This window comes from Archocentrus centrarchus, chromosome 5, assembly GCF_007364275.1.
Source record: "Archocentrus centrarchus isolate MPI-CPG fArcCen1 chromosome 5, fArcCen1, whole genome shotgun sequence".
Lineage (NCBI taxonomy): Eukaryota > Metazoa > Chordata > Actinopteri > Cichliformes > Cichlidae > Archocentrus > Archocentrus centrarchus.
Genome location: NC_044350.1, coordinates 24,728,760 through 24,744,718, shown reverse-complemented (window position 1 = coordinate 24,744,718; position 15,959 = coordinate 24,728,760). Strand labels below are relative to the sequence as shown.

Sequence of the window (15,959 nt, the reverse complement as noted above, 5' to 3'; positions counted from 1 at the left end):
TGAAATTCAAGATGGACTGAACATCGTGGGATAACAAGAACAGCAATGTGTATTCTGACTGGCGTGTCAAGATTTATAAAAAAGAAAAAGGGAGAAAAAAAAAAAGACTTCTTTCTGGCAGTCAGACCACCAATCTTTCAGATGTTCTGTCACTAACATGCAGGGAAATCAGCAGACAGATTAAAATAGCACTCCAGTGTGTGATCTGAAGACACTGTTGTTGTCTAACTATCAGAAACAGTCCCCTGAAGATGGAGTGATCGACAATGTCAAGCATGATGCAGCAAAGTCTGGATATGAGTCACATTCTTCCCACGCACACTATAGTGCATGCACCATGGTTGTGTACTGTTTTCTGTTGTGCTGTGCTGTGCTGTGTGTTTTCTCTTTCAACAGCATCTTAAGATGCTCACAGATTGCCTGCATTCCTCGCTTTTACACTCCTTTGTACCTTTACGCAGACGGTCTCTACTTAGCAGGCAATGCTAAGATTCTCACGCTGTTCTAATAACTAGCTGTCCTACTCCAACAAAAAAATATTTGAAGGATGCAGTCGCCATCCAAATAAATAAATCAACAGGCCAGATAATGAAAACCATCCAGCTCGGTGTGCTTTAATGACAGCGCATGTAGACTGAGTGTCACTCAGTGTTATGAGAGAGAAAATTAGGGCCAATTTGATGTTAATCTGGACCAGATTTTCCTCATTTTTGTCCCAGCAGTCTGTCCTATCATCCTAGCGTCTCCCGCAGGCCCGATGGGCCAATTCTAACCACATCGCATATCTTCATAGGTGCCTGCTACAGTAAAGCACATTTAATGACCAGTTTTGTTCCCCCCCATAAAAGAAAGTCATTCCTTTCCACCTTTGTGGAGCAGCAAAGCTTGAAGCCCGCATTGCTTGACTTGCCTTGGATGACCCAGCATTTTGCTTGAGTGCACTTAATGCCCTGGTGTAATGGAGCTGGGGCAGGTCATACAACTTGCTGATACAAACAGATACACACGTGGGTGTTCCACTTTTAGATTAGCTAGCATTAATCAAAGGAATATGTGTAAACTGTGCGTTGGGTGTTTGTGACTGTGGGCTGCCCCCTTCCGTAGCTCTGAACCCCCTCATGCGCTTTCAGTATTACAGTGAGAGTGTGTGTGTGTGTGTTTTCAGTGTGTGTTTCTTCGAGCTGTAAAGCTGATGAGTTTTCTAAAATGTCTTCTGCAGTCATTGTGCAGTCACTGGCTTTTGTCACTATGAGCTGTGGGCTGTAACTTGATGTGCAGATGAGTTGAAAGCGCTCATAAATTATATCTACTAGCCAGTAAGAGTGTCGTTGGAGCAGCTCAAACAAAAAAAATGAAAATCTTTCAAGAGTGACTGAGTGTTGTTTTGACAGTTTAATGAATAAACTTTGTTGGTATTTCATGAAATTTAATGAGCTGTGAAATCTTATTTTCTCTCTGATCTGATTAAAAGAGGCACTCACACAATGCTAAAGAGTAAAGTCACGGGACGGTTGAAATGCTGCGCTAACTGGAGACCTTATTTTCGCAACAAAAGAACAAAAAGAAGATATAGCTCTTTGTGTGTCGGTACAGCCTTTGCGCACCCTTCAACAATGGTTTGGCTTTGTCATATGGTTGTTACTTGATTGTGATTAGATATTGCTAATCGGGGGGGGGGAACAGAGCGTCCTCAAAAAAAAAAAAGCCTTGGAAATAAGAGCCTACAGCTGAAATCCAAGGCATATGTTTGTGATTGTCATTTATTGTCTTTGCCATGGGAAAAAGTAATGTGCCGTTCCATTCTGGGCACATAGGGTACATTTTATAAATTACAATATGTTATGTGTCTTTTCTTCTTACTGCTTCGCTACATTAATGCTGCAGTGTCACACTACGCACCATCAAAGTGATCTAAATATGAATTTAAACACAAAAATATTTTCTTCGTTCTTTACAAGTGATTTTATATTTAAATAGTTAAATATCCTCCATTTGACAAATTAATGTAAAATATTGTAATGTAATGTTTAGTCGTGGTCTTAATTTAATACTTTTGTATATTATGTGTCTTTATAATGGTATGGCAACATGTGTTTTTTTTGTTTTTTTTCATTTATTTTCAAAATGAAAGCCACATTCTGTTCTCGGTAGCGTCAGAGTAAAACAATCTTTTTTGGAAATTGATCAGAAACTACTTGTATCGATCATAATCCGCACATCAAACCACCACCACAAAGCCATATGAAGCATCTCATAATCAGAAACACACTGAACAACTTAAAATAAGGACAATATCATTCATCTTACTTACTGAGAAACAATGCTCGACAACAAATAAACTGCAAAATTAAAACAAATAACAATACAGCGTTTCTTTTTTTTTTTCTCCTATGGATTGATATAATTTGCAAAACATTTTTGAATTTCTGGTTGTGTCTTTTTTTCCCCCTGTTTGGTTTCAGTTCCTCCCATATTTTTATTTAATCGCAGTGCATTGTCTCTGGTCTTCATTAGTTAGAATCTGTAGCTCACCCCACTGAATGCCATCTGAAATGATACAAAACACATGTCATCGCATTTTGAGTAATGGTTTAAAAAAAAATACATTTATTGATTTGGACAGCACAAAATAGTAAGTGGTAATAAATATACATGCGCAGAATAGTTCTTTTTAAAATGAAATTTCAATGTGGCAATTTCAGAATTAGCGAGCGCATTTATAGGTTTGCTGAATTTTCAGATTGAGTCTTCTGTTCAACCTCAGAGTTTTGTCTGATCTTCTCGCAGTTGATGCTGATCAAGTGAGTTCACTGGGATCTGAGGGGGAGGATGAGGTGGGTTTGTGGAGCTTGGAGCCCCAGGACTGTCTGGAGAGCCTGGACAAGACGAGCCTGACACCCAGCGAGGGGACAGAGGAGCCCAGCAGCCCTGCTCAGTCCACACGGCCGCACAGCCTCAGCCCTGGCAGCAGGACCTGCTGGGGCCAGGTGGAGTCAGAGGCCAAAGCCACAGAGGACGCATCCTACATGTCCACTGAAAGGGAGGGAGACCAGGACCCTCTGAGGATGTACTGTAAGTTATAAACTCAGAATAGCATTAGCCTTGTTTGCTATTCTAAATTATTTCCTTATTTTCTGATATATAAAATATTGCTGCATTTGCTTCCACAGAATTGAGGCCTGGCTAACAAAGAAGCAAATCAATTATGCTTGCAAAATGTATATATACTGTATATGTATGAGAGCTGCTGCTGCTGCTGCTGCATTTGACACTACTGTATGTGTAAACAAGTTTGTGTGTTTTCTGATGCAACATACTGCCAGTCTCATGATGCTTCTCAGAGCCCTCTAGATACACCTTCATATCAGCTCCTTGTGAAACCATGCCTTCCCTACAAGCTGTTCCTTTTTTTCACTCTTCTCTTTGAAAAGGCAGCCTTCTGAAAGCATGACAAAAGAACTCATCCCACACAATGTCACAATATTTCCATGCATCAAAGAGGTGACGTTACGGTACTGAAATCAGAACTGCGCGACGTGAGGCTTTCCCTTTTATTTAGGAGAGATCAAAGGCTCACGCGGCTTGCCTACTAACAATCACTTAGCTCCCTCGCCTCGTGTGATTTGGCCTTGCCTGATGAAGGCAAAGCTGAGTTTTTACAACGCTCAACCGCACAGGCTCTTCCCTTCACCACATTAAAAAACAGCTCAAAATATGCGAACATCTGCAAACATTTGAAAAATCTTTCTCAAAGTCACTTTTAAGCTAAGCTGATTGGCTGGAGTTGTGATAGGAGGCTCCGTCTCTTCTTCACGTACATCTGTGCCTTTTTCTCTCTGCCTGCCTGTCGCTGCACTCAAGGGCACGAATCACAAAGAATTCTTAAATCTAGTTTCATATCTGGCCAAATAGTTCCCTAAATTGATTGTTTTATCTGTCAGTCTTCATACAAACAATTTAGTCCCCGTAGATTCAGCTGCACAGTGTAACAGTCTTGCCTAGTCTATGCACACACATGGCTACATCAACAACGCGCATACACTCAGAGGGAAAGCACTGACACAGGCTTTTGGATAATCCAGGAATAGTAATATATGAATCTGCATCTTCAATGTATATTGCTTTATAATCAGAATAAGCATACAGGGATCTTTTGTACATTGTACACTGTTTTTTTTTTTTTTTAATAAACGGCTGCCTTTTTTGGTGCTTTCTTTTAATCTAAATTTAGCTTTATGTAGTTAACTAAATGAAAAAGTAATCTCCCACCACTGCTAATATTCTTGTGCTAATGTCACAAACGTCTGTATCAGAATTTTCAAACCTTTTCCCAATTGCCAAACACTTCTCAACAGATTAATGCAACCTTGGTTGAATGTTTCAGTTGTTTCGGTTTCTTTATATCACCCCCACCCTCCCAGGTAAGAGTACAGACTCCCAGAATGCCTTGGAGGACCTGCCCCACTTTGAAATCCTGGCTCAGTTGAGGAAGGCCTCTACCTCAGCTAGTCTCTTGGACCACCTGAACCACAATGGCACGGTGTACCACCCGAGTAGCAGGCACGATGACTTGCCTCCCGCTATCTGGTCACCAGGTGCTCAGCATTGTTCACCTGAGGGACCAGGTAAGCCCAAGTGCTGCAGCTGCAATTAAACACAGCGGAAAATTAAAGAAATTGAATATGTCAGCTTTTACTCATGAGTCAGCCAGTTGCCCCTGAGCTGCAGGCTGACAGTAAATAGTGATAACATAAATCAGATTGCATATGATAATGTAATTCTGAGAAATGAAAAGCGAAGCAATGGATTTTCATATATCTGCTTGTTGATGATTAAAAGTTCAACACAATTTACATATTTGAGGTTAGGCCATTTGTGCATGTTCTATTATTTTTTCTTGCTTTTGAAGATGCAATAGTAAGTTCATATTATACTAACTCAAAAAAAATGCACCAATAGTTAATGCAAAACAAATATATTATTTTACTTAAAAAAACCCTACTCCATACAATACAATGTGGCCATTGTAGAATATATTAAAGCAAGTATACAACTTGTACATATAAAAACTGATTTAAAAAAAAATTATTTTAGCAGTCTTTTGTTCATCTTAATTTATACATTTCATTATTTATTTGGGTGATCTTCCTAGGTTTATACACAGCCTGTTAAATATGTATATTTATATAATATGGTTTACCACATCTACATTTAATTAGAATATGAATGGTGCCTTTCTATGTGCCCAGTGATATATTAGCAACAGGTTTTGTGATTAAGATGAATCTTAGGAAAGCTCAACCATGAAGAGTATATTGTGGCTTAGAAAATTATATATTTATTTATTAAAAGTGTAACTGATCTGTTAAAAAGTTTCACCTCTCTCTGGTCTGCAGATGTGGGCAGGGCCCAGCAGGCTTGCCCATTTTGCAACAGGGTTTATCCACGAGGAGCCTCTTTGAGGGATCATGTCAAGTACTGTCCAGAGAGGGAGGGGGGGCACTTGGTCTGTCCGCTCTGTGGATACACTGCCCCCCTTAGGTCGCAGATGGAGCGGCACCTAGCACTTCACAACCAAGTGCAAGACAAGGTGAGATGGATGCAAAAAGAAACCAAATGTAAAATTTATTTCATAACTGCAATGACTGATTTAAAACTATTGTGAATATTTATTTAGTGTTCCAAGGCCGATTTATTTGCAACTTTGTGTCATTTCTTTATAGCATATAAAAGCCCCTGAAATGTATTGCAGTATAAAACTGATTACAATGTTCTGTCGCCCTAGAGTGCCATGACATTGGACCAAGGCATGGAGACGAGGAAGTTCAAATGTCTGCAGTGTGGGAAAGCATTCAAGTACAAACACCACCTCAAAGAGCATCTCCGCATCCACAGCGGTGAGACAAAATAACATCAAAACAGTTGTAGTCACCCATCAATTTGCTATTGTTTCCACTCTGTTGCTAACCCTTACTTATTTTGCAAGTTATATGGTATAAAATTATACCCAAATTGATGTGTTGACAGGAAACAAGTATAATTCATCACAGGACAAAAGACTTGTGAAAAATGTGAAAAGATCACACCCATGCAGAAGGTTTTTTATTTTTTCAGTTTACTATCCTTACACTAACGTCTCCACTCTGTGTCTCATTTTTCAGGAGAGAAACCTTACGAGTGCTCCAACTGCAAGAAGCGCTTCTCTCACTCTGGCTCCTACAGCTCCCATTTAAGCAGTAAAAAGTGCCTTAGTGGCGGAGGGCATGGAGGGGGAAATGCAGGAGGAGCCAGTGGGGCATTTAATGGACACAGCCAAAGCTCCTACCATCACTCATTTCCAACATCTCCCTCTGCTGGTGGGGGTAGAACCAGTAATGAAAAGGGCTCAATGTTAGTTCTACAGAACCAAGATAATATCAGGCCTTTAGGTCAAGTACCTGTGGATCCCCTTCAGCTTTCACTGAAGGACCTCAACCAAAACACCCCAAGCTTGTCCAGTGCGTCAGACCTGGCGAGGATTTGGGACCCATCAGAGCTCTCTCTGAGGGCCAGTATCCTAAAAGGGACTGGTCTGCTGACTTATCTCCACTCTGGGACCAAATTTGAGCATATGCTGCAGGACATGTTTCAAAGAGATGTAAAGAAAGATGAAGAACTTGTTAGAAAAGGAGAAGATGAAGAAGAAAGGAGGGCAATTCAGAATGGAGGATCGCATGAGAGGAAGTTTTCACCTGACAGGAGAAGAGACGTAGTATCAGGTGAACCAGAGAGGGGTGTTTTTGAGATAACGTGTCGCTGGTGCTTGCAGCATTTCCCCAGTGTGGCTGCACTTCTGCAGCATGAGCGCCACCTCTGTCAGATCAACAGAGAAGCAATGGAGCTACCTGAGGGCTTTCGTAATAAAGGCTTGTCTTCAACACCTATATTCTTTCCAAGATCTGTTCCTCAACCAGAAAACAGCAGTGAAGTGACAAATGGCCTTTCTGGAAATAAGTCACCATTGCAGAAGCATAACTGGCACGCTGTACCACAACACCTTTTGGTTGCAATGCCCTCCTCCCCACAGCTCCACCATAACCATGTCCTGTCTTCACGAGTGCACTTGTCCAACCAGGAAAAGAGCAGCCCAAGTCAGCTGAAACACCATTCCCCAGAGCTGTCATCACCTCGAGGCAGAAAACGAGTTCTCTCCTCAGGATTCACTTCTCCTGCTTGCCTTGACCTCACAAGTTGTTCTCCTGAACTGTCCTCACCCCAGAAAGAAACCAGCAGCCCCTGGTTGACACAGAATGAACCTCTGGACCTCTCCCTGCCCAAGCAGATCTCTGACCAGGCTAGTAGAGAGAAAACTGTTAATGGCACCTCAGGCAGAGGAGAGAGGAGAGAGCTCGGGACCCAGCCGCTTGGTAGACCAAGTCCAACTTCACATCTCCCCCTCCATTCACATTCTGTCTTCAGTATAGCCGGAGCTCCTGTGTTTCCAGGTTCCTTGTACAATGGGTTTCCAATGTTCAGCCAGTCTGGTGTAGGGCTTTCAGGGCATGATGGCATCACACCAGTTCCATTCAACCAGACAGCAAACAGCCCGGGGTTTCTCTCTCCTTTAGCCTACATGATGGAAGCAGATGCAGAGGCTACATTAAAAAAGATTTATCAGGAGAGACATGGTTTGATGGTGAGTACAGCTTTTGTGGGCTGTGTAATGTGTGCTTGTGTAAGATCTTACATAAATAGTAAAGAAAAAATGTCACTTTAAAAACAAAACATGAGCAGAACATCAGTGATCTCATGCTATGAAACAAAGGGGGGAGGTGAAAAAAATTACCAGCTAAACTTTCCCCATTGACAAATATATTTAGGGCCCGAGCACGAACTGTGCGAAGGCCCTATTGTAATTGCTTCGTTTATTATTATTATTATTTTTTTTTTTTTTTTTTTTTTTTTTTTTTTTATTATTCAGGCAAATGAATTGGCTTTTTGGGGGCTTTATCATATTCAAAAACTCATGAAACTTGGCACATGCGTCACACCTGGTGAAAATTTAAGTATTTTAATGGGCTTGGGCAAGGGCGCGCCCAAATGGCTCGCTAGCGCCCCCTAAACTGGAGCCCCACCGCTGTGTTTCACGTACATGAATGAAACTTCATACACATGTATATCATGTCCAGGCGCACAAAAAATCCTCTTGGAGCCATGCCCTAAACCCAACAGGAAGTCCGCTATTTTGAATTAATTATGCAAATTTGGCGATTTGCAGCCCTCACACTTTTTCTAATAACTCAGAGGTTTTAGATGTTATCATCTTCATATTTGGTTTGTCTAACCTACACCCCCAGGGGAATGTAAATCTCGAAAATGGTGAGTTTTTGCCAAGGGGGAGGGGTCCTTATGCCCCTTTGAACTTTGATCATTCGCCATGAAATTTTGATTGCCTCTCATTCATACCTACATGATCCAATGTGCATCAAACTTCTCCAGTAGGATGAGGGTGCCCCCCTGAACACATACATATGACAATATTTAATATCAGTCGCAGCGCCACCTAGTGGGAACAGGAAATGTCATATTTTACACTTGGAGGTCCAGCTCCAAGGTGGTTTAGCAGAACCATCTCAAATTTCACCTGGAAAGCCTTAAGAAGTTGGACTTACTGTGTTTTCAAAACTGTGACTTTTTGACAAAAGGGCGTGACCCTTATGGGACGGCAAAGTTCGATGATTCGCCATGAACACAAAAATGGCTGTAACTCAAAGCCAACTTGCCCAATCTGGCTCAAACTTCAGTGGTGTGATAAGCATGCTGCCCTGAACACATTCATATGCATAAAGTCCATAAACGTTAGAGCGCCGCCTAGTGGCAGCTCGGAATATCTTAAAATAGCATGTTTTTTGAGTAGCCCCGGAGCTACGTTTTATCTACATGTATGAAAATGTACAGGCTCATGTAACATCCTAAGACGTACAAAAAAGTCTCTTGGACCCATACCCCAAACCCTACAGGAAGTCGGCCATCTTCAATTGAAGGTGTCAATTTTTGCAATTTCCACGCCTGCTATTTGAACGAACTCGTCCTAGGGCATTTCACCCACTGACACCAAATTGGCTCCAGATCATCTACATAAGTAGCCCATCAAATATTGTGGAAATCTTTAAAAAATATTAAACGGCCTTGTCACACCAGGCCATTAAATTTGGCCTTTGTTTTTCTCCCTCACCACCAAAATTGTTTGTGCACTTGTTCGCACATGCTTTGTCTGATCAGGCTGAAAATTTAATCACTCATGTACACACCCAGGCTGAATCCATAACTACAGATTCAAGACTGTAGGCGCAATAGCGCCCCCTACAGAAGCAAATGAAAATTTGTATGACCGTCCACAGAATTAGTTTTGCTCTGAAATACATGAAATATCTTTCACCATTCCTTACAAAATCCTCATCTATTTGATAAGCCTCCTGCCCTGAACACATTGATATGCATAAAGTCCATAAACGTTAGAGCGCCCCCTACTGGCAGCTTTAAATATCATAATATACCATGTTTTTTAGCTAGCCCCTGAGTTACATTTTATCTACAGCTCTGAAATTTTGCACACTCATGTAACATCCTAAGACATACAAAAAAGTCTCTTGGAGCCATACTCCAAACCCTACAGGAAGTCCAGCATCTTCAATTGAAAGTGTCAATTTTTGTCAATTTTTGCCATTTTCAGGCCTGCTATTTGAATGAACTCCTCCTAGGGCATTTCACCCAGTGAGACCAAATTGGCTCCACATCATCTAGACAAACAGCCCATCAAATATTGTGGAAATCTTGACAAAATATTAAACGGTGTTGTCACACCAGGCCATTGAAGTTGGCTTTCATTTTTCTCAATGGCGACCAAAATTGTTTGGGCACGTGTTCGTACATGCTTTGCCCGATCTGCCTGAAAATGTAATCACTCATGTACACAGCCACTCTGAACCCATAACTATGGATTCAAGGCTATACGTAGCTGCAAGAGCGCCCCCTACAGAAGCAAATGAAATTTTGTATAGCATCCACAAACTTAGTTTCTCGGAAATGTATGAAAATGTGTTTCAACATTCTTGACATCATCCTGATCAAAACAGTCTATCAGACCCATGCCCTATTTTGCATGCTGGAGCCGTGACCCCACCCCCAAATATTCCATTGCGTCTATGCCGAGAGCAAAAGATATCTTTTCCTATAAAAGAATTCAACTTTCTTCAGACCTTCTGTACACCATCACGATCAAAAGACCTCCGAGTGCGGCACGGGTCGACGAGCGCCACGGGTCGACGCGCAGGGAGTGCGAGGGCCCGATATCACCGCTTGCGGTTTTAATTATAATTGTTACATTTCACTGCAGGGTGAGGCATTGAACCGTGGTGCGCTGGACTACCTTTCACTGATTGACGAAGGGTTTGATGGAGAAGGAGGGCCAGGAAGGAAGAGACTGAAGAAGACCGACGAGGGGCTTTACGCTTGTGATATTTGTGAAAAGACCTTCCAAAAGAGCAGCTCATTGCTTCGTCATAAATACGAGCACACAGGTCCGTGACTCATGCAGAGCCTGCTCTTGTTATGTGATGTTTCCTATAATTTATACATAACATTTATCTAAAATAATTCAAGGAATAGTCTGATATTGTGCAAAATATGTTTATTAGTTTTCTTTCTGACAGGCTGTTGAAAAGTTTGACCCAACTCTCATGTCTTTAAGCTGAATATGGGGCTAAGGCCAACAGCTGTTTGGGCTAATGTAAAATGATGGACACGGTGCAGTGGTGCAGCTAACATGACTCCCAAATTGACATGTATGAATCATAAAAAAACACATTGTGGTTTTATATGGGGTTAGACTATTGTCAACCCCATATAAAACCACAACCCCATATGTGTCATTTCTTGCAGAATGCCCACAGGAAAGAAAAATCAACAGAGCAGAATTTGTTATCTTTGCAAAGAGCCAGGCTAACAGTTCCTGTTTCCAGTCTTGGTGCAAAGCTGCCCAGCTGCTTCTCTGTCTTTGCATGGCTTTCTGAGTTCTTTGACACAAATGTCAACTCTTTGCAAAACACTTTTCTCAGACATAAATTCAGTAACAGAAAGTGTTTTTCTGTATTCATTACAGGCAAACGTCCTCATGAGTGTAAGATCTGCAACAAGGCCTTCAAGCATAAGCACCATCTGATTGAACACAGCCGGCTGCACTCCGGAGAGAAACCCTACCAATGTGACAAGTGTGGCAAACGCTTCTCCCACTCGGGCTCTTACTCCCAGCACATGAACCACCGTTATGCATACTGCAGCAAAGACCAGGATCCAGACCAAGACCAAGATGAGATGCCTCTTACACCAGGAACAGGCAACAGTCTTGCGGGACGCCTTGTTGAAGACGCTCCTCTGTCAATGGATGAAACCCAGACTCCGCACTCATTCCTCAGTGATTCCAGTCTGGATGGTGCACCAGATGCTCTCAAAGAGGAGGAGGAGGAGGAGGAGGAGGAAGGGGAAGCAAGAGTTTGTGATGGCCATGGAGAAGAGGCAGATGTGAGTTTGTCAGAGCCAGCAGAGAAGCTGGGAAGTAACCCCATACAAGAATCATGTACAGGTGAGAATGGAGTTCAGAGTGAGAGCAATAGATATGACATGGGAGATCACACTGACAGTAAAGAGAGCCACTCCTGGGACAGAGACACTGAGGACCAGAATGGAAACTTGGACAAATGTGAAGTAAGCCTGGATTTAAAAGAGTTACCCAGAATTAAAACTTAAAGTGACTTTAACAAGCCATCAAAATTCATATAGTATTAAGAATTTTGATGATTTTGTTTTTACATATGTAATAAGGGCTCCACTGATTTTTTTTTTTATCTACTTAAATGCACAGAACAGCCAAAGGTTAAATGGCCCAATAGAGGATGAAGCCATACAATCAAAATATATGTGAGAATACAAATGTCAAAATGTTATCCTGTAAAATAGACTTGTTGGATCTATAGTGTTTGCCTTTTGTTGTTGTTGTTTTTGTGTTGTCTTCCAGAACCTCTAAAAAAAATTTGGGTTAACTAGTCTGAGGTCATGTCACATATCCAGATATGATGTCGTCTGTTTTACATGCTTGCTGCTGCTGACTGTTGCACAACAAAAAACAAAAAAGGTTTTTTTTTGTCTTTTTAAATCCAGGATTCAGCTGATTTTTTTTTTTTTTACTTTATTTGTTTGCATGTAGATTCGCACCAAAGAGTGGGCTTAGAAGCCTGTAGGAACCCTGTTTGCAGGATGGAAAGACATCTGGTCTCGATTTAATGTGCCATCAAGGCCAGAAGTTAAAGCTACAAGCAGATTTGCCCGATGCCTAGTTAGTATATTTATTCCTGTTAATAAGTGCAAATAACATTAAATTTCTACTATCCTATGGTTTTATTTGATGTAAATCTTTACCTCTGTTTTAAGGATTAGCAATAACTGTAACATGTTTTCACCTGAGATGTACATGCAGCTAGTACTTTGTTCCAAAGCCAGTGATTGCTTGAGTACATACAGCAGAGGTTGTACTGTGGAGCTCTTGTCATTTATGCTGTGAACTTACAAGTTTTCAGGTTCTTTATGGTGCTCTGTGGCTTTAAATAATCACCAAGAGTAAGAAGAAAAAAAAGAGAACTGGGAGGCAGTTATTTATTTTTTTAAACAAAAAGCAATGGAGTGCACCTTTTTAAAGTGTATACCTTGCTTTGGGATAGTCATTTCTGGATTTCTGCATGAGATGTTAAAAGGGGCAAAAGATGAAATCAGCCTTTGGGGTTTTTCCCAGGAGTGAGCAAATACAGTTTGCACTGTCTCATCATACATGTAAGAATTACAAGGAGTGGCTTAATTTCATTTAATGCTGAAATGCCGTGCATTTCTTGTAACAATTTTCATGTGCTTCAGTGTATTTTCACACCCCCGGAATAATCGTGTGTCACACTTTAGGGCTGTTTGTTAAGGTGTGGCAAGAGGGTCAAGACTCAGGACACATACATGAGCTTTTAACTTCCTCTTTCTGACTGCAGTATAGTCAACGTGAAAAGTGCCTCAGATGTACTCAGACACTGTGAGTAATCCGACAAAGCCTTGGTACGATGAGATAAGACGGTGGTGCATGAGGTGTGACTAAGCTTGCAGCATTCATGCATACCGTGCGCCAAAGACACTTTTTTTTTGGTCATAATACAGTTGTGTGTGTGTGTGTGTGTGTGTGTGTGTGTGTGTGTGTGTGTGTGTGTGTGTGTGTGTGTGTGTGTGTGTGTGTGTGTGTGCGCGCATTTGTATGTGTGTGTTTATCACTAAAGATATGCATATATGACACGCCAACTGCCACCCTGCTTTTGCATAGTTCCTTACCTGATATTTTTGGGGCCAAAAATGAGCAAAAAAAAAAGTTTTACTTTCCCTCAGTGTCTGCACACTTTTAAAAAAATATCAAGTACTGTTTTTCATTTTTTCCTAGCACTCCATGCAATATTTGTATTATCTTTTTATATAATTTTTTTGCATGTTTGTGGATATTTGTAATAAAACTGTACAGACTTTTTCACCAGAACCTTTTATTTCATTTATTTTTCTAATATAACCTCATGTTGTAGAGTTTATGAAACTATGGCGAATAAACCATTGCAGGTTGGACACAGACTTAAATATAAAAAAATTTGGGCCAGTTTCTGTTAAGCAGCCATAGCGTGTTGAAACTGTTGAAATCAGAAAGCACCTTAAATCATACTGTGGTTAAGACATTGCTATAAAACAATCAAATGCTTAAACTCTTTGAATTTTCTGTGCAAGGACAAACATCTGCACGAGACAGTTTTGAAGCCTGGCTGAAGGGACCACTCAGTTTCCCATCACAGTAAACAGTTTCCATCAACACTCAAGATCTCAAGACTGTTTTGTTAAACTGGCTTTTTTGTGGCTCTCTTTATTTGCATGATGATTCATCAGAGGTGCCTGCTTTGCGCTTGTGAACCTGTGTGTGTGGCTAGGGTAAGCAGGGGCTGATCAATTCTCCTGATATTTGATACACTAAGCTTTAGGTTAACGGTAGTTTGAGTAAACAGTCAGCTAACCATAACAATAATGAACCCTGCCAAGTGACGTGGGTTAGATACTTTTGGGTGCCATGCATCAGCAGCCTTTAGTAAACTGTTGCACGGCAGCAGTGCCTGGCCTTGCTATTTGACTCAGAGCAAAATTTATTATTATTTTTTAGATGTTTTTAAGGGGAATATAACACCTCAGTTATGCAGCATCACTTGCGAGAAGCCCCATCAACAGGTTGTCAGATTGGGTGCTGAGCATTTTTTTAAGTTTCACTTTCCAGTAACAGCTGAGTGACACACCGACCAGAGTTACTGATTTATTTCACTGGCGGGTGGATCCTAACCATAAGGTCAAGACATCTGTGTAAGCTATTGTCTTCCTAAACTTATGTCTTTTCCTTCAACAGTAAGGCGAACCTAAAATTTACAAGACTGGAAACTAAATTAAAACCTGAACTAAACATAACCCCGGCTCTGCACCTATTTCAGAGTTTAAACCTTTTCCAAATTGGCTAATTAAAATGTGGATAGTGAAAATTTATTTTGATAGTTGCTGGGATTCAAAAAAAAAAAAAAACATACAAATAAAAACTTTTCACAACTTTCTTATTAACTTAAAAAAAGCCACACAGAATAAAATCCTTTTTTCTGTCAGCAGTGCAACACAAAATAATCACCTACAGATGCAAAATGGTTTTGAAAAATCTCATTGGGGTTGTCGGTCCATGTGCGAAAAAAATGCTGTTGTAAACTAATTTCTCCACAAGCCTGCAGTACAGCTGCTGCTTTGTCTGCGTACTGATCCCAAAGACAAGTTGTGTTTAGCTTTCTTTTAAATATATATTACGCCGTAAATAAGTCAAAGTCAAAGCAAGAACAAAGTTAAAGGGTGATGTAATAGATTCTGACTTTTGATGCCAACAAATTGCTGATTAGGAGGGAGGACTGTTTGTTTGTGTCTGTCTGATTGTAGTTTTAGAGGCTGATTAGCACCATCGCACCAAAGTGAAATAAAACACATCACAGAGCTTCATCTCAGTCAGATGGCTGTTTAATGCCATCTGGGTTTTTTACCGACAGAAAATTCCCTTCAAATTAGGAGAGAGAACAAAACATATGGCAAAATAACTTGAAATATAGGTTATAGGTTGGATCGGTGCTTCCAGGCAATTAGATTATCTTTGTATCATAAATGGAAACATCTAGCAGGATTTGACAGTTGGATGAAGAAATAAAAAACAAATAAATTTTAAAAAAAAAGCTGCACTACAGACTTATGGCCATGATCTACTTATAAACATTGATATTACCTGGCATAAACACATAGATGACTGTGCACACGTGCCACGTGGTTTTGTCTGAGGTGAAAATGTTTCAGTCAATCAAATTCAAGCACCAAATGCACACAGGATCGACTCCCGAATCAATCAGCTACACATAACCTTAGCTCCTCCCAATGGGCTCACATGACTTGAAATAATATAAACATAAAAATGAATAAATACATCCAATAAAACTTCGCAGAGTCCCCACCACCACCACCAGCACCCCCCACAGCAGTCCCTCTTTTCTGCTCTTTTTTGTCTTTTGCCAAACCCACAGTCAATATAAAATTACCCAAGCCGCAGAGCGAGAGAGTGAGAGGGTTTGGGGGGAAAATCCACATTTTTAAAACATATGCATTTCCAGTTCCTCTTTTGTTCTGTTATTAAAAGCAGCATTTGCACCAATCACAGGGGATGCCTCCGCCCGCCGAGTCTCCGAGGCCCACATAGCTCCACACGCTTCTACTATCTCTCACGCAAAGCCATCGCTCAAACAACAAACAACCTGACAGACACATCCTGACCAAATATCATAAAACAGATCAAA

General features: G+C 40.8%; 1 protein-coding gene across 1 annotated transcript in view; it reads left to right on the top strand.

Annotated features, from left to right (window-relative positions):
• Positions 1 to 12,188, top strand: part of LOC115780805 (zinc finger E-box-binding homeobox 2) — a 30,168-nt gene extending 17,980 nt beyond the window's left edge. The window contains exons 2-8 of the mRNA XM_030730218.1: positions 2,788 to 3,072; positions 4,422 to 4,625; positions 5,397 to 5,590; positions 5,786 to 5,897; positions 6,162 to 7,675; positions 10,376 to 10,559; positions 11,141 to 12,188. Coding sequence (XP_030586078.1) covers positions 2,788 to 3,072; positions 4,422 to 4,625; positions 5,397 to 5,590; positions 5,786 to 5,897; positions 6,162 to 7,675; positions 10,376 to 10,559; positions 11,141 to 11,784 — 3,137 coding nt within the window. The 3' untranslated portion in view covers positions 11,785 to 12,188. The remainder of the gene's footprint in view (positions 1 to 2,787; positions 3,073 to 4,421; positions 4,626 to 5,396; positions 5,591 to 5,785; positions 5,898 to 6,161; positions 7,676 to 10,375; positions 10,560 to 11,140) is intronic.
• The last annotated feature ends 3,771 nt before the right edge of the window (positions 12,189 to 15,959 follow it).